The sequence below is a fragment of the Thalia democratica genome, chromosome 2 (genome assembly GCF_965202585.1).
Source record: "Thalia democratica chromosome 2, ktThaDemo2.hap1.1, whole genome shotgun sequence".
Classification (NCBI taxonomy): Eukaryota; Metazoa; Chordata; class Thaliacea; order Salpida; family Salpidae; genus Thalia; species Thalia democratica.
In genome coordinates, this window is record NC_139166.1 from 30,962,729 (window position 1) to 30,986,106 (window position 23,378).

Below are 23,378 nucleotides of genomic sequence, written 5' to 3' on the forward strand. Positions count from 1 at the left end.
GATTATTTAGTTATACTAATGTTATTATCCGTAGTAAAATTAATTTGTTTTATTTCGCTAATATTTAAAAGAATTGGTAGAGAGATAAAAGCAATGAAAAACTTAAACATTCAACTAATACCAAAATTATTCTTGTATTAGTTCGAACAATAATCAAATGTTTAAAAACTTTTTTTTAAATAAAACATACTAAAATTTTTTATTAAAATTAAAAAAAATGTGTTTGTTAAATAAAAGAACACAAACAAGAACGAAACAAACCTGTGTGTAGGAGTAGGTGACAGTTGTGGATACACAATCGGCAGATCAGACGGAGCATTGTAACTGGAATTTTCCAAATCCATCCTTGCTGTGAATTCTTTTCCTACTTGGAACAGTGCCTCAATTGACCAATCGCCGAACCAGTTCAAAACGCATCTGTTGCATTTGAATATTGGTAGAATTTGTTTGTTTATCGGTTCTTCTACCATTTAAAATAACAACCTACTACTACTCTGATCATATTGATTAATTTAGTTAAAGTTGAAAGAATAATATATTAGTAGATACTTTGTAAAGTTTATTGTTATCTTCCAAACAATAGTTTTTGTATAAAGCACTACAGAAACTTAGTTGCATGCGAAAATTAATTCTTAACTTAATTTTATACTTTAATGAAGCCCTGTAATCTGAAGAAAAAATCTTAACTATTACTAACAAACTATACTTACTTACCAAATTTATTTATATGAAATACAGGTATTTACTATTTTGTCTTACAATACAATACATTAAGTACTTAACTTACGTCAAAATAAAACAATAGATATGGAAAACTTGCTTATAGACTAAACGACACAATTAAACTTGCTAACAATTATCTACGAACTGAAGCTAAACTACCAACCTGTTGAACAAGGCAGGCGAGGTGGCGGCCCTGTCCTTGAGTCCTTCTTCACTGGGGTTCATTGTGAAGACGACGTGCAAATTGTTCATCACTTCCCCGGTGAACCACTTGTACAATTCCTCCTGACTGTCCAGCATCAGCCCCTTCTGTTGCGCGCCTTCCTTGCACTGCGTCATCAGCGCCGAGTACTCGTCACCTGAGCATATTATATAGTCATTAAATGTTAGTAAACAAAATTTTAGTTAACACAAAAGATATATTTCAAAAATAGAAATAAACACTAGTAGGTGCAATTGTCATCAAGCAATCACATTTGTTACGAACAATACAAACCTTCAAAAAGTCCGGGAACTTCTCCGTTAGCCAGCAGTGTGTTCATTCTTTCAAGGAAGGAGGAATCTAGCACGTTCGATTCGTCCATGATGAAGACGATCCTTTCTCCCTTGCACCCAGATCTTCTCAACACGTTCCGCAGATCTTCGTCGAATTCTGCCCCCGTGTACTTGCGGTGCACCTGTGAACCGAGTTGTTTTTAATTAGTTTGACAAAAATATATGGCATAATATTTTGTCTTTGTTCATCTATTGGTAATAACTTAGCTAACTATAATTAACACTTGGTTATTTTCTTATACTTTTTTTGCAGCTAAAACTATGTTTAACTTTTAATGATATGTTTATAAAATTATGCAAATCAGTCTTATGATTATGGCAAAAAAAAGCTAAGAATATACTAAACAGAATCATTTTTACTAACCTTACATATTTTTTGTTTATTTAATCGCCTGTCAATCTAACGGACTTTTTTTTCTAATTTTCATTTAAATAGTTTTGCAAGTAATAGAATCATTAAAATAGCAATTACATGTTTGAGACTTAAACAATTTTTATAATTCGTATAATTTGAACAAACTTTAATCTGATAAACGTTCAATCCATTCATCCAGGCGACGAAGCGAGACAAAGTGGTTTTTCCTGAACCTGAAACACCAATCAGTAGCAAGTGACCTTGAGGCTGCCTGAATATACGATCGATTCTTAGCACGTTGTCCAATACTTCGTTGAATAAAACCAGAGGCACGTCCAATTCTTCCTCATAAAATACCTGTGTAAGTTTAATAACATATAAATATAAAAACTACGTTTAAGCCTAAAGAGTACTTAAATTCAAAAGTTTATACTTTGTTTCACAAAAACAACACCAACCTTGAGCCTGGCTTTAGTGAATTGCCTCAATTCTTCCTGCCCGACAGGCACGTAATCCTTACTGAGCCAGTTACTGTATAATATTGGTCTCTTGAGAGCTTCGTTCTTGTCAATGTTGGGGAAATGCTTCATTGCTATCATGTCGATGTTCTCATCAGTCCATTTTCTCTCCTCGTCGTACACCAGCCTGTCCTTTTTGAATTTGTTTGATTTAAACACACTGATTTACTAACTCAAATAATTTGTTATTTACTGCTACATAATTTTACATAAATACTACCCACACTATTTTGCTTGAACTAAAGCGTACCTTATTTTATTCAAAAGTTTTAAAAACAAAAACATTCAGAACTTTATAAAAATGCAAACTTAAACCTATTATTTGATACACAAATTATTTTTTTTTATGTTTTGGTAAACAGTTACCTTTTATAAATTTATAACAAAAACTCTTTAAAACTTATATTTTTAAATTAAACTGTAGATACTCCTGTCAGATTTAACAAATAAACAATACATACTTGGAAGAGTCTGAGCGCTTCATGAGCCCAAATTCTGACCAAACCTTCACCGGCCAGAGATTCTAAATGCTTGAGAGCTTCGCAAATGCCTCGAACCCACCTGGACATTTCACGTGGTGAATACACGTAGTGTGGTTGCATATCCTGCGTAGTATTAAAAACTTTAAGTTTACTTACAGAAAATAATCTTTTGTAGAATTAAACATTATTTTCGTATACTAAATAAAAACACAAGTGTAGTTTTTTCAAGCTAAGGTAGTTTTACACAAACTTATTACCTTACTTTATTTAGAATTACAAATTAAAAAAAAAAAATGGAATGTAAAACAATCAAACTTGTGTGAAACGATCTTGAGACATGGTGTAGAAATCGACCATGGCGTTAGTCAGTGGTTCGGCGTAAGGCCGCAGTGAAGGCACCATTCGCAGCATGGCGCGATTGAAGGTTCCGTAAATTTGCTTGAGCGAGGCTGGTCCTGGGTGGTCCACGTATATGACGGGTACGTGCCTCAAGAACCTCAATGAAAGTGGCTTCCTGCCAGGGTCGGTAGGCGGATTGCACGCTCTGTAGTTACAAAAAATATTGATTGCTTTTTATGGATAAAATATATTTCATACCCAGATTTACTTAATAAGGTTTAGTAACGTGCATTATTAAAAAAATTGTACTTAAAAAATTTAACTAAATGATAATTTTTTTTCAATAGTTCAAGAAATAGAAGCTTATTTATTAAGACAAAACTGACGATATTAACTTCACTAATGAGAAACTTTAAATACTGTCTATGAGCTGTACAAAATGCAGCAAAATCTTCAAACTAATAGTATATCAAAAAAAAAATGTTGTTTAAAACCATATCAATTGAAATGCTGAAGAAATGAAGCTAAAGACTTTCAGAAGATAGCTGATATAAGATTATCAGGATGACTTTTAGCTTTAATAATTATTTCTTACCAGCAGCTCTAACTTAATTTTCAGCAGAAAAAAAATAGCTTTCAAACTTCTAAACTATTTTTAGAAAGAATCAAACCTCTTAATTCGGAAATTCAGTTTTACAGTTTGAAATTCATAAATAGGTTGCGATGTCATATCTTACTTTATTCAAACTAAATGTTAACATATTTAAAGAAAGGATAGTTAAAACTTATACAAAATGGATAGCTAAGAAATGTACGAAATGTTTTGCAAATTAAAGTTTTAGAAACTAAACAAAATTTTAAAATTGGTAGTATTTCACTAAACAATTTTTCAGCTGCTTAAAAGTTATATGTTGTTTCGGAAGTTGATACAACTTACATACTGTTGAAGAAAGCTCAACCAAGTGATACTATTTTTAAAAGATTAAAAAAATATTCAGAGAGTATATAAATTGAGTCACGAACCCGACAATTTGCACTCTTTCGAGTTTTATCCACACTTTATCGGAACTTCTGTAGAAGCCCCCGTGCTCGACCAACTGCCTGAGGAAGGATATGACTCGCTGTGTTCCATACATGTCTTCATCCGGCAAGTTGATCTCGTCGCAGAACAGAACCAGCCACTTGTTCAGCTGCACCGGCGCCAACACTGTGCCGTTTGGTGTCCATCTGTTTGAATACAACAGTTGTCAAAATTCATTTTTTTATGAATACATAAATAAATAATTTTAACTACTTATCTGTAATTTAATTAAAAAAATGTTTTTTTCTGACAGATTTCCATTGTTAGTTTGGGAAGTAAGAAAAAGTAAAACACTAGTTTTTCATAGCTCCATGTTGTTATTTCAAGGTTGAACAAACAACACAACTACTTACATAAAATTTATAAAACTGTAAGTTTACTTTATTACTTTTGTAAAACAAAAAACTATAAAACATTTGATAAACGCTACTTTACTATGAAAGTTTATATATTTAAATTAAAATTAATAGAAATTTTGGTTCTATTATCTAATCTGGATAAGTTTTACAGAAAAACAAATTAAAACAAACATTCAAAAGTTCTAAATTTTAGTGTATATTAACAAAGTATTTTAGCGTTATAAACTTCATAAAAAAAAGCTTGAAGAAAACTTAAATTAAATTTTAAATAAAAGAAAGAACTTACTTATATTCGCAATAGTGATCGAATGTTTTCAACAACAGCTCTGGAGTTGTGGCTGATGAGAAATTCAATCCAACAACTTCCATCTCAGGCAACGCTCGCAAAGCGGAAAATAATGTCATTGTTTTACCAGACCCTAAAATCATTGTCATTTGAATTTTACTTTAGTTTTCAATGAGCTCAGATATAATTTGTAAAAAACTATGATCTTATTTGTGCAATTAAATATGGAAAACATTAACAAATTTTGGTTTTATTAACATAAACTATTCAAGAATATAAATTTAAAACTAGATATAAAAATATTTCACTTACTAATAAATTCAAAAATACATAAATCCACTTAAAAATAGTTTATTTAAAATAATTACTATTTTATCAAGATGAAATGTTATTAGCTAGCAGTTTATTTAAACAAAAATAATTTTTATAATAAAATTTATTTAGTATATTTTTTTATTTAAACTCATCATAAACCATATAACAAACAAACCGGGTGGTCCGCACAGAACCATTGGCTTGTGCTCGGCCAACCATGTGTACAGCAGTGCCTCGTGCCTGACAGTGTCCAGGGTTGGCACCACCACATCAGGGGCGGCAACTTTGTGGGTCTCCACTTCGATCTGGGGCACCTTGTTAACCCACGGCACCCATTCACCTTTCAGCGATACCTGAAGTGTTTGTAAGAATTTATGATACGATGTGTTGTTTCTTAATTATATGCTAACATTAATATTTGAATGTTTTGTTAAGCTTTTAAAATAAGTGCAATCATTACCAACACACTGACTCAGTTTATTTTGATCGCTTTTAAAAAGTATTTGTAATTTAATAACTTTAAAAATTATATTATGACTTTGAATAAACGTCGTATACAAGCAATTTATAATACATTGCTTTTTATTGATTAAAACAATTAATTTAAGTATTGCAGATTAGCAAAAAGAAGATTCAAAGTGGATAAAAAACTTAAATTCAACTTGGAAAAAACTAAAATGACTAAAATACAATTTATTTTATAAACTTGAATTAACATAGTTTGAAAAATCTAAAGCTTTAACTAACAAACTATTCAACAAATCAATACAGGAACTAACTTCGAAGTCGATGATGGGAAGATTCTGCTGACTTGGTAGTGGAACGTTGGCTGACCTCCTGATGAAATTTCCGAGTTCTTCTCTGATCTTCAATCTTCCGTCACCACTGAACGACCACAAGATGGAGTACACGAGATACTTCTGCATGTATTTCTCCATAACGTCATTCTGTTGATAGACAAAAATATTTGACTTTAGTTGTTTAAAAAGTTTTTGTATATTAGTATTACAACAAAGAAAAAAATATAGTTTAAATAGTTGATAAACATGTTTCTTTCAATAATTCAGTTCTTTTAATACCTGTAAATAAACCTTAAAACTTTTAATATCAAAATAAGTAATAAAACTTGATACAGCTAAGTAACAAATCCAACTTCTAATTAAGTAAAGTTTATACTAATTACTGTTAAATGTGTTGTAATAGATTTAAAAATCTTAGTTTGGTAAATACTATACATGATATTTAACTTTGTTATAAATAGCTACAATATAAACAAAATAGTCTAAGGTATTTTATGCAACATTGAAAAAAAAACAAATAGCCTTGTAGGATAATTAGACTATAGCTCATTTTAGTGTTTATGTTTATACTTGTTTTCTTTTCAGATTTTACATTGTTAATAAATTATTTAAACTAATTTGACAAGGAGTTATTCTTCATGTAAAATCTTATCAACAATCTGAGAAAAGTAAAATGGTTGTAGTAAAGTGCCCAATCCGTGGATGCGAGTTCCAGACGCCAGATCTATCCAGTGATGTAGTGAGTAGCCTTCTCAACCTCCACAAAGTGGAGCATCAGCAAGATTCTGAGTTATCCAATAATGGAGTAATGCCAAATGCACCTCAATTGATTCGACCAAGGGTTGACCGGGGGATCGACCAAGAGACATGGCTTGCTTTCATTCGGAGGTGGGAGGCATTCAAGATTGGTTCGAATATAAGCAATCAAAATGCAAGCATACAGCTTTTTCAGTGTGCGCAGGACAAGCTTGGCGATCTTATGTTAGCAAGTGATCCTCGACTGATGGCCAAATCAGAAAGTTACGTTGCTAAACTGATGGAATCGATTGCAGTCATAAAAGTTGCTATTGGTGTAAAGAGAGCAGAACTTATGAACCTACATCAGGACCATGATGAACCATTTAGAACGTTTGCCACACGTGTACGAAGCAAAGCAGAAACCTGCAATTTCACTACAGTCAGTGAGTGTGACTGTGGGAAAAGCGATGTGACGAGCTACACAGAAGAAGCAATAAAAGACGTGATGCTCGCTGGCGTTAGGGACGATGACATAAGAAGAGAAGTTCTCAGTACTGAAGATATCTTATCCAGGTCATCATTTGATATAATTTCTTTTATTGAAAGTAAAGAAATGGGACGCAATGCAACTGAGAATTCGCGGACTATATCTGCAGTCTCTTCCTTTCAACGTCAGAAGAAGGGACGTGTCAACATAGGAGATAAACATGTTCCTTGCCAAAACTGTAAAAAGCTTTTCTATCCTTTCAACGAAAATGGTAACCGAAATAAAAAGCCTTTCAGATATTGTCTATCTTGTTGGCGTAGTCAATCAAAAAAGGTTAACGCTGTTCAATGCCAAGCTGATCATTCTGATTTTATGCAACAAGATACCCAAATAATGTCACTACACGCAAGTAAAAGAATCATGTTGAATAACACCATATTCAGCAAGAACTCCTTGCGTAAAGCCAAGGCAACGACTGATCATCCTCGTGCATCAGTCAAGATTGCTAGACATGGCACAAACAAGTTTGCATGGGTAAATGCTTTAGCTGATACTGGTGCACAATCAAACCTTTGGGGCTGGAAAGACTTTCACAATGCTGGTTTTGGAAAGAATGACTTACTTCCCGTATCAGTCAAAGTTCGGGCTGCTAACCAAATTCCAATAAACATTATAGGCGCTTTTAGAGCTACTATCAGTGAAATGTCTCCAAAGAATGAGGTGATTAGCTGCAACAGTATTATTTATGTCAGTAACTCAGTGACTGGGTTTTTTCTCTCGTATGAAACGATGGTTGATCTTCTAATTATAAATAGAGATTTTCCCAGTGTTGGTTCTCAGCTGCTTTATAAGCATTCTAAAGTTGTTGCAAGTTTGAGTGAAAAAGATAACTGCAGTTGCCCAACCGGAAGCAAAGTCCATGATGAACCATGCAAACATCCGTTTAAGGCTGAAAATTCCGAATATGCAGCTGAGGAAACAAATGAAGATGAAACTTATGTAATTGCAACAAGTTCTTTATCAGAAATTCCAGTCCGTTCGGTTGAGTTTCAGAATTATTCACTCTCAGACAGCCGTCTCAATCAACTCGAAAGTGTCGACTTCCAACGTTCCAAGTTTACTTTACGTTTCGGTTTGGGGAATTCACAGATCTCAGTTCGAAGAAACGGTGGCACGGGATCCGTTAGAAATCTGATAGAAGATTACGGTCCAGATAGATATTGTTTTTGGAGCTCTTATGAATCAGGCAGCCTAGATAGTGATAGATTTCAAGACTTCAGTGGAGCTATCAACCACAAAGCTAGGAAGTTGCGACCTTTGTACGTTGGCAGTAGGTGTCTACTGCAAAGCCAGAGCGGCAGTAATCCACGTAAATTGGACAGAAGCGGAGTGGTAATGGAGGTGCTTCCACATGATCAGTATGTAGTCAGAGTTGATGGTTCACGGAGAATTACTCGGAGGAACAGAAAGTTTTTAAGGATGTACAACCCAGCCTCAACAAGCATTGAAGCAAAAAATTCCCATGGTTGGAGTAGTAATCTACCAAGCTCACATGAGTGCAATGTTGGTCCTCAACGTCCTGATTCTTCTGTAAAGATTACAGAGGATTCCAACAGTGCCAATAGTGGTAAAACCAGTGAGGTTGAAGCGGATCATGAAGAGTTAAGGAAGAGTACATTCCTGCTCCTATAGTTCACAAAAAAAATAAGGTGCCGCTTGCTTTGCGTAGGTTGAAAGACTTCAATGCGCCAGGGAGGCTTGAAAGTGGAGTACTCCAAAGGAAATCACCGTAAGTGAAGTCTGTTTGTTCCTCTTTATACAAAAGTTTGTGCTGAGTGTTCAATTGATGCTGATAGTGATGATTGCTGAGCCAGGAAGGATTCAGCGTGGAATAGCATGAATTTGTATTGTTTTGGATTTATTTAGTGCGTTTTATTGCAGTTTTGATTTTCTTCAAATAAATCCCTTGTTTAAAGATTTTTTATTTAAGTCAATTGAGTTTTTTTTTTAATGCATAAAATTTAGTTTCATCTTAGTAAAATATTTTTGTTACTCGTTTAAATACCCTCTTGACGAGCTATGTCATTGCCTTAAACTTGTTATTATCTTTAATGAGCTGGAGGGGATGTAGGATAATTAGACTATAGCTCATTTTAGTGTTTATGTTTATACTTGTTTTCTTTTCAGATTTTACATTGTTAATAAATTATTTAAACTAATTTGACAAGGAGTTATTCTTCAAGCCTTATAAAAAAATTAAATTGTAACAACTTAAAAGCTCAAATTTAATAAAAACTTTTATATTACAAATACTACCACATCAAAGTTTTAATAAAACTATTTTTAAATAAATAAAACTCCCTGCAAAAGTAATAACATATACTACTTATAAATAAACTAACAGTACTAACTTAGTTTAAAAAACTAAAAAACCTTCATAACGAAGTCAGGATGAGTAATATTGTATTGCTGAATATTTCTTATTCCTTGGGTGATCATCGAAAAGAAAGAACCTAATGCACGTAATTTTGTGAACTCCATTATGTGATCCTGTTATTTTATGTTTTTTTTTTCAAACTAAGCTAAATATTCAATCGACTAAAAAGTTTAACTATATAATATATTAAAGATAAAAAATTGGTTCATTGTTTTCTATATATGTATTTGAAAAACTTAATAGTTACAATATAAGGTAGTGATTAAAAGCCACAATATAGAATTCATTTAAAATTTACAAAATTACTTACTAATTTCATGGCAAAGTCAAGTGAGTTAACAATGAGACCATCAGAAGTGAAAAATGGCGACAAAATGTCACTACAATCGTGTTGGACTTGCATCATTGGAGATATTTCTTCTGAAATAAACATTTTTCTTTGCTCAATAAAAAGAGTAGACAAAATTTAAGTAGTTATTGTTTATGCAAAATCTTAAGATACATAAAAGTTTATAAGTCAAAAGAAAGCAAAGTTTATTTGCATTATTTTTTACAATCAAGTCTCTTTTTTTTCAAAGTACAAGATATTTCATTATTTAACTCCTATTAAGCAAAAACATTTCAAAACGATTTGCTTCTTTACTGTTTTAGACAAAAACGTAGTAATTAAAACCATTCGGAACCTTAACAAACAGTATTTAATTAAAATACAAACCTTCCGTTTTTTTAGGAGCCATGAACTGTGCGGAGGCGGCATTCTGAGAAGTTTTCATCTCACCTTCGCCATCTTCCAACGAAATGTTGCGGAGTTTGTTGAGGAAGTTGCAGAACAACATGTCCGTGCTGACAACGTCTTCACTGAACCACACCATGCCGCACCTGGATACTGTTGCCAGGGTGGCGTATTTCAAATCCTATTTAAGAAAATTTTTATTTCAAATGTTTAAGTCATTCAAAACAAAAATGTGTAAACGTTGCCCCTGTAGTCAACATAGAGTATAAGTATGGGCAAGAAAGATACTTTCTAACATGCTGGAAACTCAAGTATTAAACAATTTAATTTATTTATTAAACTTAAGTCAACTAATTAATGAAAATATGCAAAATCTTCACCTGAACTTCGAACATTATTCTTACACACGAAGGAATGGCCAGCCTCTCTCCGTTGGGCAACGTCAGAAGTTTGTTGTCATCCAGTACAGAGTTCAAATTCTCAACCCAATCTGGGTCCACGTCACCATCAAACACCACCCAGTGTCGCCTTGACAACTCGCCTCTGACGTTGTCAATGACATTACGCAGCACTGTTGTGAACAGACCATCCGTCCATTCTCTAGTGTTCGGGTCAAGTGTGCCGTATAATTGGTCCTTTTAAGTATTTTACAGTCAATGGCAGCAAAATCATAGCTCATTAAAACTTACTTTTTAATAAAGAAAATACAACTATTTAACAAAAATTTAGATTAGCTAGTATAGAAATCACACTGTATTTAAGTCTATTTCAAAATGAACAACAACAACCTTGTTAATAGCTTTCGGGTCGATTACGTACGAGACACCTTCAACTCCTTCCAATCTTTCAAGAGCCTTCAAAAGAACCTTCCAAGCCGTAGACTTTCCGCTACCAGACGGTCCGACCATCATCAGTCCGTGGCTGATCATCGAAACTTGGTACAATTGTATTACCTTCTCAACCCACGCCCCTGCTGTTTCCTCACCTAAAAAATATCAGACTATAGGGTTTTATTCCATAAGAAAAATATTTGTATAACATAAAGTTAATGCTAAGCTCAGAAATTGGTTTATTGGCATACTAAAAATTTGAACACAACTAGAAGTTTATAATTTGAAATTACACGTTTTTTTATTCATATAATTATTTACTAAAACCCTATATTATCAATTGAAACTTATTTCTATTTTTCAAACAAATGTTTAACTATACTGTAAAAAGATCAACTTCAATAGAAAGTAATAAAACTAAGTTTTTATATAACAAAAGAGGTTTTTTCAAAATAAAACAATACTGACTGTTAGCACCGTACTGCAGAAACATTTCCTTGCAAACTTTGTTGATTTCCTCTCGAAGTTTGTGCATTTTATCAGGTTTGTACTCTACATTGGGGAAGACGTCTGTGAGTAAGCTGTTCAAAAGAGGTATATCTTCAGCAACTAACTTCGGCTGCATCGTTTCCATTATACTCTGTTGTTACAAGTACTTTACATATAAAATTAAATATTAAAATGAAAATACTCAAATAAAAAATTAAATAGTCTAACTTAAATTCAAACTTCAAAATACCATGATTTGCAGTTTCCGTTATTTTAATGAGTTATCAATTCTTTACAAGAATCTGCAAAAAATATTATGTTCCTCTTATTTTCATACCACTGACCTGAATGAGAATTTCTTGTTCGGGCAGATTCTCAGCGATTTCAGCCTCTTTCACTTCTTCACCCCTTTCTCGTTTTCCTTGCATGATGGCCTGTATTCTGTCTCGTTTAACGTTTCCAGCGCTCACAAGAACCGATTTGAGCGCGCGAAGTCCGAAATCGTAATGCGATTGGCTGCTCAGCTGCTCGTTGCACAGCTTGAAGAAAGGAACCACTTTGCTGGCAAGTCTCTCCGCTGTTCTGAATCCCTTTTAATGAAAATATTATAAATGTGAAGTTGATAATTGTGCTTCAGAAAATTATGAAGGTCCTTATTTTAGTCTATGTTATAGCTAAAAGTTTTGTTTAAAATTTTAAAAACGCATCTCCTTTTTGTTCTGGCGTAATGTGAAGGATAAACGTATTGTTGTAATTCAGGTTTTTAATTTATTATAAAATGCTAGTAGTTATGTTTTCTGGTGTCATTGCTTCTTGTTTTATTTAATAAACCTAACTTTTAAAAATATTAACATATAATTGTGAAATGAGCAAGACTCAATAACAAAAAGATTAAACTTTCTGAAACTTAAACATGTTAAAACCATATATTTATACCTTTAAAGTGTAATTAATTAAAATTTTATAATGACAAACTTGTGAGTAGAGCATGACTTGTGCAATCAATTGTCTGTCGGGTTTGGTCATAGCCAGACTCCTGAACAACTTCTTCAGATTATCAGGAAGGTTGCTTCTGCCAGCGTAGCCGGGATTCATTGTTATGAAGATGGCCATGTCTCTCGAAACATTTACCTGTTTAAATTTGTACGGCTTTTTCAGCTGTACAAGGTAGAAACAAGAAAAAGAAAACTTATTAGTTGTCGCATGGTGATTAGATAAAATATAAATTAACAAACATATAATAAATAAACTTAGAAGAAACAGTACTAAAACCTTAAAATTGAAGTGAATATTGCAAATAGGTTTTTGAAATATTTTAAAAGTTGAACGTCAATAAACATATAAAATACACCTAAAATCCATTAGTATATGACAATGTTTCCTAAACTCATTTCCATAAACGCCCCCTAGGCGTAAATAATATAATAAAGCCCCTATTTTAGATATCGCTTCTAAAGGAGCGACACTGCCCACTTTGGAAAACCCTGGCATACAATTTATAGTATTAGTTAATACAGTTGAAAAAATATACATTAAGTTGGTTAAAGAACAGTTCTTAATAGTACATCTAAGTACTCTGGCTCAAACATGACGCATTTAAATACCTGTTTACCGAGCAGTTCAGCCCTGATGCTGGTGCTACCATCGCTTCTCTTTCTTAACGCCTCCTGTATAACTTGTATCTGTTGTGACACTGCACTCAGCATCCTCTCTTCCAATCTGTTGAACTCATCAAAGCATCCCCACGCTCCAACCTGGCACAGTCCCACGAATATACGTCCCATCGCCTGTTTTATACATAGGATTTTACAAGCTCGTTTTCTATTTATCTCTTTGCTAATAGATTTGCTTATACTTTTTCTTTATAATTGATCTACATCCATAGGTTTAAGCTAGTAATTAAAGTTGGGTTATGTGTTTTAAAGTATACATCAATAACAACAATGTTAAAATAAGTAAATAAAAAAGTTTTAGGCAAACGAAAAAAACAAAAGAAACTTGGAAGTCGAATGTTTCATCGCAATTGAAAACGAGCACAAATCTTCCGAGTTGGTTGCCCAACGCCTTCACCGTTTCAGTTTTTCCTGTTCCTGCCGGCCCGAATGGGGAACCACCTAATCTAGCTTCCAACGCCTGCGTCATCGTCAGGTAACATCTGATAGAAGTTGTTACTATAGTTACTAGTTTTTATGAAGCAATACGGTATATTACATAAGCACACCAGAGCTCACAAAAATTTGTTAAACGACCAGAGAGTTATTTTAACAAATTTACTGTATGCGTTATCTTAAGATAAAGTTATTTATTTCGTAAACAAGTTAACATAGAGAATTTTACGAAAATTATAAGAGTTAAATAAAGTTATTTACGTAAAACATTTATATAGTGAATGATTTGTTTTCAGGTGTAAAGGTAAAATAGGATTTTAGAAAGAAACTATATGCGAATTGCAAAAGGTTTTTTAAATTCTTTTTCCAGGTTTTCTAAATTTCTTCCAGTTTTTAAGTAATTAAAAGTTTCTTAGTCTATTTTTAGGACAAATTTATGTTTTTGGACCTAAATGGTTTAAATGTATTGAAAACATACTGTAAAGCTACTTAAAATGTTTTTATATTAAAAAATTCTAAATGATACAAAAAAAATTATTGTATTTGATAGATTTTTCATATCTAGTCTAAATTTCGTTATTTTACACGTAAAAATTGTTTAAATTTCAAGGTTTTTTGCTTAAGTTGTCAAATTCCATGTATTTCCAGGTATTTTGGCAACCCTGTATATGACGTTCTATTTAAAATTATAAAGTTTTAACTTAGAAACAAATTAAGTTCCAAGTAATTCATAGTTTTTATCAACATTATAAAAGTATTTAAAGCAAGTACCTATCAGTAAGTGGAGTTTGAACGAGTTTGTCCTGCACTCCCAAATATTCAAATCCGTACTGAAATGTGGCGTTGGCCATGTGAACTGACAATTGCTGCAAAACGTCTTTCTGACGAGGATCGTAGTAGAAACGCATCTGCATCAACCAGTGAAAATCTTGAGGACTCGACACATTTTCCTGAAATTAGTATTTACATATCATACATTCAGAAGTTAGAACAAAAACATTCAGATTTATTTTTGAGCTGATTAGCTTTATATTTACAGTAAAGTTATTAAGTCTTTTAATAAATACATTTCTAAAAAAAAATCAGGTAATAATTATAAAAGGATAATTCAAATAAATTCCTTATCGAGTTAAATATAAATTTTTACATATAAGTACTTAACGCTAGTTAGTATACTTTATAACAAGCATACCAATGAAATCAAAAAAAAAAAGTTAAAATTTAAAGGTTAATCTTTTATAAGAATAATTTTATATTATAACGCTCGTATAATCTTGGTTACAAAGGCTGAAGTCTATAAATGACTAATAAGAGACCTTGATAAGCATGCGTGTTGTATCTCTCTGATGTACAAGTTCAGTGATGAGATGTTCCAATTTCTTTCTTCTAACTGCTGGCTGCTCGTGCAAAACTGAATCGGCCAGAACATTCAACGTCGCTTTTACCTCTTCTAATACCTTTATAGGAATAATTTACATATTTCACCGTTTTTTTTTTACTACATACTTAAAGTTACACTTAAAATACTGAATAAGGTAACTCAATAAAAATTAAATAACGTAATTAATGCTCGAAAAATGTAAACAATAAAAATCAAGTGAAAATGTTTCTACACAAAAAATAAAACTTGCTAAAAGATAATTGTTTAATTTGTTGCAAACATTTTAAAAGAAATCTAAACAATTTTGAAAATTAAAAAAAAAATATATATACATTGTAGCAGTTACTACTAGAAAACAAAAAAGGTACCTTTTTCATTATGAAACGATACGTTTGAATATTTGAGATAAAGTATCTTAAGCAAACTTATACTTAATTTAAATTGATTTATGAAACTCAGTGGTAAATAATTACTAATATTTATTACAAACTAAAAAACTAAATGAAGTAAACCCGGTTGAGAGCGTCAGTTCCTTTAGTCTTGCCATCAGCAGCAGATTCGAGTGCATCTTCGACACTTTCACTCCAGCTTATTTGTGCTGACAACAACGCAATCTGAGCCTGATAACTGTCAAGCCACTGCATGTAAGATTCTCTGTTCATCTCCTTGTTTTCCCTGTTTTTTTATTTATTTACTGGGATTATCACAAATTTTAAAAGTTTAAAACTTTTTGTTAGCTTAAAACGTTCATAAAAACTTGTAAAAAAACAGTTACTAGTAATTGACAAAATTTTGTTGAGTGTAAAAAATAGAGTTTTCACAATATTTTGTATCTATTTAATTTAATTTTTTTTTAGTTTAATTCTTATCATAAGCTTATTAGCCTTATAAAATAAAATTTATGTTTTATAACTGACAAAAATATAACCATAACAGCAAATAAAACTATTTGAACAAACTTTAGTTTTTTAACATCAGTCACAGATGAAGCGAGCAATTTAGCAAGAGTCTGTTTCATCTCCTTTTCAATAAGCGTCAACCAAACATTTATTTTCGGATTTTTTGCAATTGAAACTGGCGTCTTGAACTTCACCTGTTTGTCAATAAAAACTTTAAAAAGTACATTTAAGCTTGTGATCTTCCAATCAAGTATAAAATTTTAACAACGTAAGCCATAAACTTTTAACTACTTTTAATTTATTTTAATGTTACTAACTTCCTCAGCTTCTTTAGAAACGATACCAGTTACAAGCGTGTCGTTATTTTCCAACAAAATTGAACTGATTCCGGCAAACATCTTTTTGAAATGCTTTTGCAACTTCGATATGCTCTTGCTGTTTCCAATAATCTCCAAAAGATCTTCATCTCCAACAAAATAAAACCTAGTTTGCAAAGTTATTACTCGTTTACAATTGTTTATAAAGGAACTAAGAAATGAAAATAATCTAGCTTAGAATAAAATACGTAAATCTAGAAAAAATCATAGTGATGATATGTATACAAATGTGTACAAAAACTATTTATTACGAACTAGCGCAAGTTGTTAGACAGTTAATAGTAGTTTTAAATACATATTACACTTAATGAGTAATGTAAAAAATTGTGTATAAAGCACAATAAAATATACTTACCTGGGAAAGGAAGCACGTTCCCTCTCCAAATATTCACCTAATGCCTTCTGAACTTTACCGAGCAAATCAGCCAGTCTCTCCAATGATCTCTGGCTGCCAGGGATATTCAACACATCTAATACATGTGGTGCCTTACCAACCTAATCAAATTTATCACTTTCTTTTTTGTTAACTTCACTGGAATTAAAATACTTAAACCTTTTTTTTTCAAGTTTACAAATTTCAGACTACTATTCAAACATAATTTATAAGTTTAACAAGTGTTTATAAAAGGCTACATGTTTTAAACTTACATTTTAAATAAATGCACAGAACTTTAGTATAAAATGAATTCTAAAGAGTTTTCGTATTCAAAAATTTTCGCAAATATGAATTTGGTTTAAAATAAACAGTAATAAATTACCTTTCTCATCAACTGAACGAACTCGCTGGATATTGAGTTAAATCTTTGTGTTTCAACTGGCAAGAGATGAGGTATATCAGCACTTCCTGTAAATATTCCTTCCAAGTACACCCATCTGCTCAACATGACATCATTATAATAAAATTATTTGTTGTAAAGTTATTTTTTATTAGTTTCGCTTTATTTTTGTTTCGAAAGTCCGTTAACTTTTATTTAAAATGCATTATTTTATTAAGTTTTTCAAACTTTTAGTTTTTAAATCAAATGTTCAAACTTATTTCAATAGGAAAAGCATAATTTATGTTAAAACTTCAAATCTTTTGAAATATATAAATAAATACTATTGAATTCAAAAAAAAAACTCTAAGTTTTGTTAAGCATCTGACCTTCTTTGAACATCAATCCAAACATCAAACAAAGCAAGAATCTTGTTTAATTTTTCTTCCCACGAAGAGGCTTCTTCCTCAAACACCTAAATAAAATTAATTTGTAAATATTTAGTACACAATATCAAATAGGTCACTAGTGCACCATACATGTTCTTAATTACTCTCTTCCAGTGTTATTCTATATAACTAACGACTTTAAAGGATATACTCAGTGATTCTCAAAAAACTAGTCTAAACTATTAAATAATTGCATAAATCCTTATTAAATACAAAATTTTACTTTAAAGTTCTAGAAGTAACATGTTTAGCAACATAATTTTTTAGTTTAAATAAAAAAATAAATACTAGTAGAAAAAATTATAATCGGAACTGTTTTTAAAATATTAACTAGTTTAGTATTTTAACTAAAATGCTAAAACCTTGTAGTAAGGAGAAAGTTTCATAGCTGATACAGCATTAATGTGATCCTTCACTTTAGTGAACAAGTCATCCCAACCTCTTATAAGGTGGCACTTATTCTGATAGTTAATCAGATCCAACTCGTATGATTGCCATTGTTCACGAACCTATGAAAATTTATTAGAGTTTAAAACATTTTCAATTTTTTCTTTATATTCAAAAAATTTAAATGACTAGTAAATAAAAATACCCACAAAAATAATAAAAATGTAGAATTATAAAAAAATACAAATGCTTACTTATACGAATTAAAATAATAAAATAAATTTAGAAACATCATAAGATATATAAAAAAAGAAAAAAATTATACAACAAACATAAATTTTACATGTTCAATATATGAGCACTTGACAACGTACTTGAGTGAGGTACTGTTCGAGCGCCATTTCTCCTTGGGCAACGGTGAGAATGTCGCGTATTATTTGCTCATTTTTCAACAAATTCACGTCCCATACCTGTTTGTTTAAAAAAAAAATATCAAAACAAGTTTAGTTGTTAAATTAACTAAAATATATTAACATGACACAGTTTAATGCATTTTTTTCTGGTCACTATTAATTTTATAATACAATAAGAGAAAGATCAAACAGTCATTATCATTAACTTACAGATACTGTACTAGAAATAGACTATAGCAAATTTCTCAATAATAACTGTCTAGTTCTAAAACGAAGAAAAATCACTTTTAAATAAAACTTATTCGTTAAAGTACAGAGTTTTTCAGACATTTTAACTAGGCAGGGTTGCCAAACTTTTTTGAGAAATTTCTTCCAGGTTTTTAAAAGTACACGTTTTTGGGTCTATTTTTAGTTTAAACCTAAGTTTAAGGTTGAAAACTGTGTTAAGTAGTATAACAATATTGAAAAAATATTGTAAACCTATTTTAAATATGCTTTTTATAAAAAAAATTTGATGATGACATTTTTTTTTTATCTCTATGGTAGATTTTTCGTGTCAAATTAAAATTTTACTACTTAACATGTAAAAATTGTTCAAAATTCCAGGTTTTTTCAAAAGTTCTCAAATTCCAGGTTTTTTGGCAACCCTGAATAGATAATAATATAACACACTTGTCCAAGTGTGAGATCACTGAGTACCCAGACAACTCTCAACTTTTTCATCAGTTGCTTCCAATGTCGCTCTTTTACAGAGCTTCCCTTCAATTCAACTATCATCGAATTCACCTACAATACATAAACTGTTTTAATTGAATCATATCATATTAAAAGCTAATTTAGGATGTCATTAATACACTTTCTGGACTTTTAAACTAAATTTAAAACAAACATATAGGAGTATTTTTATCAAACCAATGTTAGTTTTTATTTAAAAGCATAATCAAATTAATATATATTTTCTATTTCATGAACCCAATTTTCATCACGAATATAGTAAGTATAAATTTCGATGGACTAGACGAACTAGATTAAAATTAATTTTTAAAATGTCTTACTCTTCATAATTGAGCTTTTATATCTAACACAATATTTTCACCTAACTAATCTTATTAAGCTAAGAAATAAAAAAAATTGTAAGGTCATGTTGAGTTTTAAATTATTTTTTTTCTAAATTCAAACTAATACTTTAAAACAAGTAAACAAACTTTAGAGTAGCTTTTGAGTGTTTTAAACACGTGCTCATACGAAGCATACTGCCTCAACTTGGAGTTGAAAGTCTTCAAAATGGCCAGAACCTCGTTTAAACTTTCTCTCAACTTTCTCGGGTTGATGGACAGCCACGGTTGCTCTTTCATAGTTTCAACTTTCTCCCACACCTTCAGTAGTTCGCTCCAAACCTCCTTCAAATCTGCCAACTCTTCAACTGCAACCTGTTGTTTTGTTAAGTTTAAAAAATAGATTGTATTTATTCGTATTTTTTATGTTTTAGTATACATACAGACAAAAAATGTAGAATTGGAAGAGAACGTAATATTTCTAACTTGTATAAAGTTCGGAATATTTATAATGAAATATTTAACAACAGACTTTATAAAATCAAACGTTTTTAAGAAAATATCTTACTAGATTTTTGTTTGTATAACCATACAATTTGCCAACTAACAGCGACTCTTTCCTCATTAGGACTCGTTTTTCCGCCATCGTTAAGTTCTAATGCTTCCTTCGCCTTGATCAAATTGCTTCTGTCTTCCTGCAAACGCTGGAATTTTGTCTCAAATATTGTTATGCTCCTCAGAGCGTCTTCGGGCTTCAAACTACCGCTCACCGGCTTACCTCTGTCCCAATCCGATAACAACTCCGTTGTTCTGTGATAAGAATCAATATATAAATATATTTCAAAAATTTAGTTTGTATAAACATTTGGCTTTTAAATTACGGATGTCAGAAATTGGTTTCGGTTTTTGTTTACTATAAATTTTATAAATATATCAGTTCATTAATATAATATAATTAATAACAGACCGTTGTTCAACGGCTCCATTTTCCTGCGATATTTTCATCTGCAATGTGGCCAGTTGATTTTGTATTGAAACGTCTTTTCTCTTGATTATGTCCTGAAAAGCGGACCACTCGCCTTCAATGTTGTCGATGTACAACCATGATGATGGAAATTGAAATCGGTGCTTTTCTAACAACCTCTGACCTTCTCTGTACGTCTCAACCTGTTTAATATGGACGTTTCTGGTTTTGTTTGTTGAAAATTATTGGGCATTTTTCTTTATTTACATTTTTAAGTAAAATGAAAGTTTGGTTATGAAAACATAAACAAACAAGATTGCAAAAATTGTAAATATTTAAGTTTCTACTTTATTACTAATATAACGATCATGCCTGTTTCTCCCATGATTTCATGTTTCTCTTGAGAGCTTGCACATTAGTAATGACTGCAACAGCATCCGAAGTATTTGCTGTTTCAACTGAGGATTGTTCCAAATCCGTGCGCGACTTTCCAATTTCACCGTGGAAGTTTTGCATTTCCTAAAAATCAATAGTTTTAAGTTGCAATTTTTAGGTATATCTAAAGATATTTGTCTTCGTCTTTAAATAAAGCTTAATAGAAATCAAATAAAAAAAATAATCTAATGTCTTCAGAAGTCTTCATACAACAAACTACTGCAACTAATTATCTTTTTTACAGTTCTACAATAATTAAGTTTATCAAGTTTTGATTTCTTACCTGTCCAATGAGTTGCCCGAACCTGCTAAGAACTTCTTTATGCCAAGAATCGTACTTGAGGTTGACCTTGGCCTGCACTTTCTGATACATGACAACTACTGGACCAAAATGACGGCAATTTTCTAACGTATCAAAAGTTGCACGTCTCTTACGAATCTCTACTAGAACTTCCTGTTCAGTAGTGTTTAATTTATAAATCTTTTTTGTGTAGTTTGTAGATGTTTGTTGATTTCGGAGTTGTGATGCTTTTGCTTAAGTTTAACTTATTATTTGATAAAAGCGTAATCTTTTCCTTGAATAAAAAACTTCTAAGATACGCAGCAATTTTGTTTAGTAAGAAAATTTGAGAGCTATATCAATAACAATAAATGAATGAAATCACTATGCCTTAGTATTTATTAAAAATTAGTCAAAAAATAGGTCATTTGTATATTTATTACCAATAATTTGTCTTCGATAAATTTTCAAGATATTTTCTAATCTTAATAGAGTATATTTATATATCTATATATAGACCTCTGTTATGCTATTTAAGCATCATAATATATAAACATATATATTGAATACATTCTATATAGCTTAATACTAAAAACTATTCAATATTATATAATACATGAAATTCAATAACAGTGTATATAAAGTAAAATAATAACTAAAAATTTTACCTGCCACAATTGCATATCAATACCAAGTTTTCCATAAAACTGTTCTGCCTGCATGTCCCACAAGTTCTGATATGAAAGCCACTCTTTAATGTATTCTTCAACCTGCGATACTTTTTATTAAATTATCAGTTTCTTTACATTTATTTGCATATTTCTTTAAAAATTTATCTGTATCTTTTAGTTATCATAGGAAAACAATTTATAATTAGTCTCTTTCTTTTGATGTTTAAATTAACTTAAAATGTAAAGTTACTACAAGATAAACTTAATAATAAATTAATAGTATTTAAACTACGAAAGTCAAATATTTTGTCTACACTAGTTATATATTATAACTAACAAAAAACCACTATAAATATTACAAAATGTTCTTATGAACAAATAATGCAATAAAACTTAACAATGGTTGTTTAAATTATAGTATAGTAGTCTGCCTCTTGAGTTTGCTTTTTTTTAAACTGCCAAAAAGTGCAAACACAACAGAAATTTAAACTCAGAAAAATCCTAGTACTATGAAGAAGATTAAACTTTATTATTACAACACCGATTACAAACCTGTTGGTGCAAGTCCATGATGGAATCGTAGCACTTTTCAAGCGAGGCGGGTCCACCTGGCAGTTTAGTGCTGCAGTCGCGATAGTACAAGTCCTTGTCTGTTTGCCTCTGTTCAACTCCAACCTGGTACCTGTTGCTGCTGATCCTCGGCAACCTCAACACGTGATTCTCCCATTTTTGCAGATCTTCTATCAGTCCCTATAGCAGTTTACAAACCATGTTATTATTATTTACAAAATTAATCGACAATCCTCCAATTAAAGATTTAAAATCACGTTAGTTCATAATTTAATGACAAGAACTTTTGACTTAGGATAAAAATTTGCTTTGCAGTTAGTACATTGCAATATTAAATTCATATAAATCGAATAAAAAAAATTAGTAATCGTGAAACAGTGGCTTTACTAGTGATTGAATAAATACTATTCAATCATTCATTTTATTAAAAGTATGTACGTTTATTTTTTGTATATCACACGTTTTACATACAAATATTTTTTTACCTATACATTTCTACAATTCCCGGTCGGAGGTAATGAAAAAAACAATCATATAAAGGTGATTTTATAAACATGTTGTTAAATCATTGATATATAGTCAGTCTGTTTGTATCTTTTAAAAAATAGTATCATTTATTTATTGGACGTCTTACATGACTTATTTTTAAAATAATTCTATCGATTTCAAACTTTTTAGCAGTTCTTTTCTAAAAAACCTACTTGGGTACAAAACAGAAATTTGAGGTATGAAAAATAAAATTAATATAGATATTGATAGTGTTCTACAGAGCTAAATAATAAAAACCAACCTGATAAACTTGCCCAACATCAGGTGCTACGTAGATCACCTGATTTTTCACCCGCATCTCAAAACTCAACGTCCTTATCTTCGGATCACCTCCCAGCATGTAAGTTTTATTTGAGGGGTTTTTCCCTTCGTTGTCACCCCCACCGAACATGTCATCGTCTTCCTTGCGATTGTCCTTCTTGCCAAGCAACGCCTGTCAATAAATAGTTTTCTTTCTAATAAAGTTTACTTTCAATTCAATGTTTATATATTAAAAAAATACAGTTTCAAATAACCTTAGAGAAATATCTAAAAAGTTTTTTTTCAATTTGAATGGAT

At 31.2% G+C, this 23,378-nt stretch overlaps 1 protein-coding gene across 1 annotated transcript in view; it reads right to left on the bottom strand.

The window, feature by feature from the left end:
- Positions 1-23,378, bottom strand: part of LOC145829821 (cytoplasmic dynein 1 heavy chain 1-like) — a 52,741-nt gene that overhangs the window by 16,435 nt on the left and 12,928 nt on the right. Inside the window, exons 19-58 of the mRNA XM_082937689.1 lie at positions 23,062-23,253; positions 22,254-22,451; positions 21,699-21,800; positions 21,034-21,204; positions 20,688-20,834; positions 20,319-20,518; positions 19,960-20,161; positions 19,502-19,726; positions 18,969-19,082; positions 18,258-18,353; positions 17,859-18,005; positions 17,437-17,522; positions 17,051-17,165; positions 16,648-16,787; positions 16,233-16,398; positions 15,976-16,109; positions 15,529-15,691; positions 14,952-15,092; positions 14,407-14,585; positions 13,526-13,682; positions 13,132-13,314; positions 12,503-12,658; positions 11,872-12,117; positions 11,507-11,678; positions 10,997-11,193; positions 10,589-10,843; positions 10,191-10,389; positions 9,786-9,895; positions 9,472-9,588; positions 5,793-5,960; positions 5,189-5,366; positions 4,699-4,831; positions 3,996-4,199; positions 2,949-3,177; positions 2,613-2,756; positions 2,092-2,283; positions 1,799-1,990; positions 1,220-1,400; positions 887-1,082; positions 262-417 (exon numbers count right to left, since the gene is read on the bottom strand). Coding sequence (XP_082793815.1) covers positions 262-417; positions 887-1,082; positions 1,220-1,400; positions 1,799-1,990; positions 2,092-2,283; positions 2,613-2,756; positions 2,949-3,177; positions 3,996-4,199; positions 4,699-4,831; positions 5,189-5,366; positions 5,793-5,960; positions 9,472-9,588; positions 9,786-9,895; positions 10,191-10,389; positions 10,589-10,843; positions 10,997-11,193; positions 11,507-11,678; positions 11,872-12,117; positions 12,503-12,658; positions 13,132-13,314; positions 13,526-13,682; positions 14,407-14,585; positions 14,952-15,092; positions 15,529-15,691; positions 15,976-16,109; positions 16,233-16,398; positions 16,648-16,787; positions 17,051-17,165; positions 17,437-17,522; positions 17,859-18,005; positions 18,258-18,353; positions 18,969-19,082; positions 19,502-19,726; positions 19,960-20,161; positions 20,319-20,518; positions 20,688-20,834; positions 21,034-21,204; positions 21,699-21,800; positions 22,254-22,451; positions 23,062-23,253 — 6,683 coding nt within the window. The remainder of the gene's footprint in view (positions 1-261; positions 418-886; positions 1,083-1,219; positions 1,401-1,798; positions 1,991-2,091; positions 2,284-2,612; positions 2,757-2,948; positions 3,178-3,995; positions 4,200-4,698; positions 4,832-5,188; positions 5,367-5,792; positions 5,961-9,471; positions 9,589-9,785; positions 9,896-10,190; positions 10,390-10,588; positions 10,844-10,996; positions 11,194-11,506; positions 11,679-11,871; positions 12,118-12,502; positions 12,659-13,131; positions 13,315-13,525; positions 13,683-14,406; positions 14,586-14,951; positions 15,093-15,528; positions 15,692-15,975; positions 16,110-16,232; positions 16,399-16,647; positions 16,788-17,050; positions 17,166-17,436; positions 17,523-17,858; positions 18,006-18,257; positions 18,354-18,968; positions 19,083-19,501; positions 19,727-19,959; positions 20,162-20,318; positions 20,519-20,687; positions 20,835-21,033; positions 21,205-21,698; positions 21,801-22,253; positions 22,452-23,061; positions 23,254-23,378) is intronic.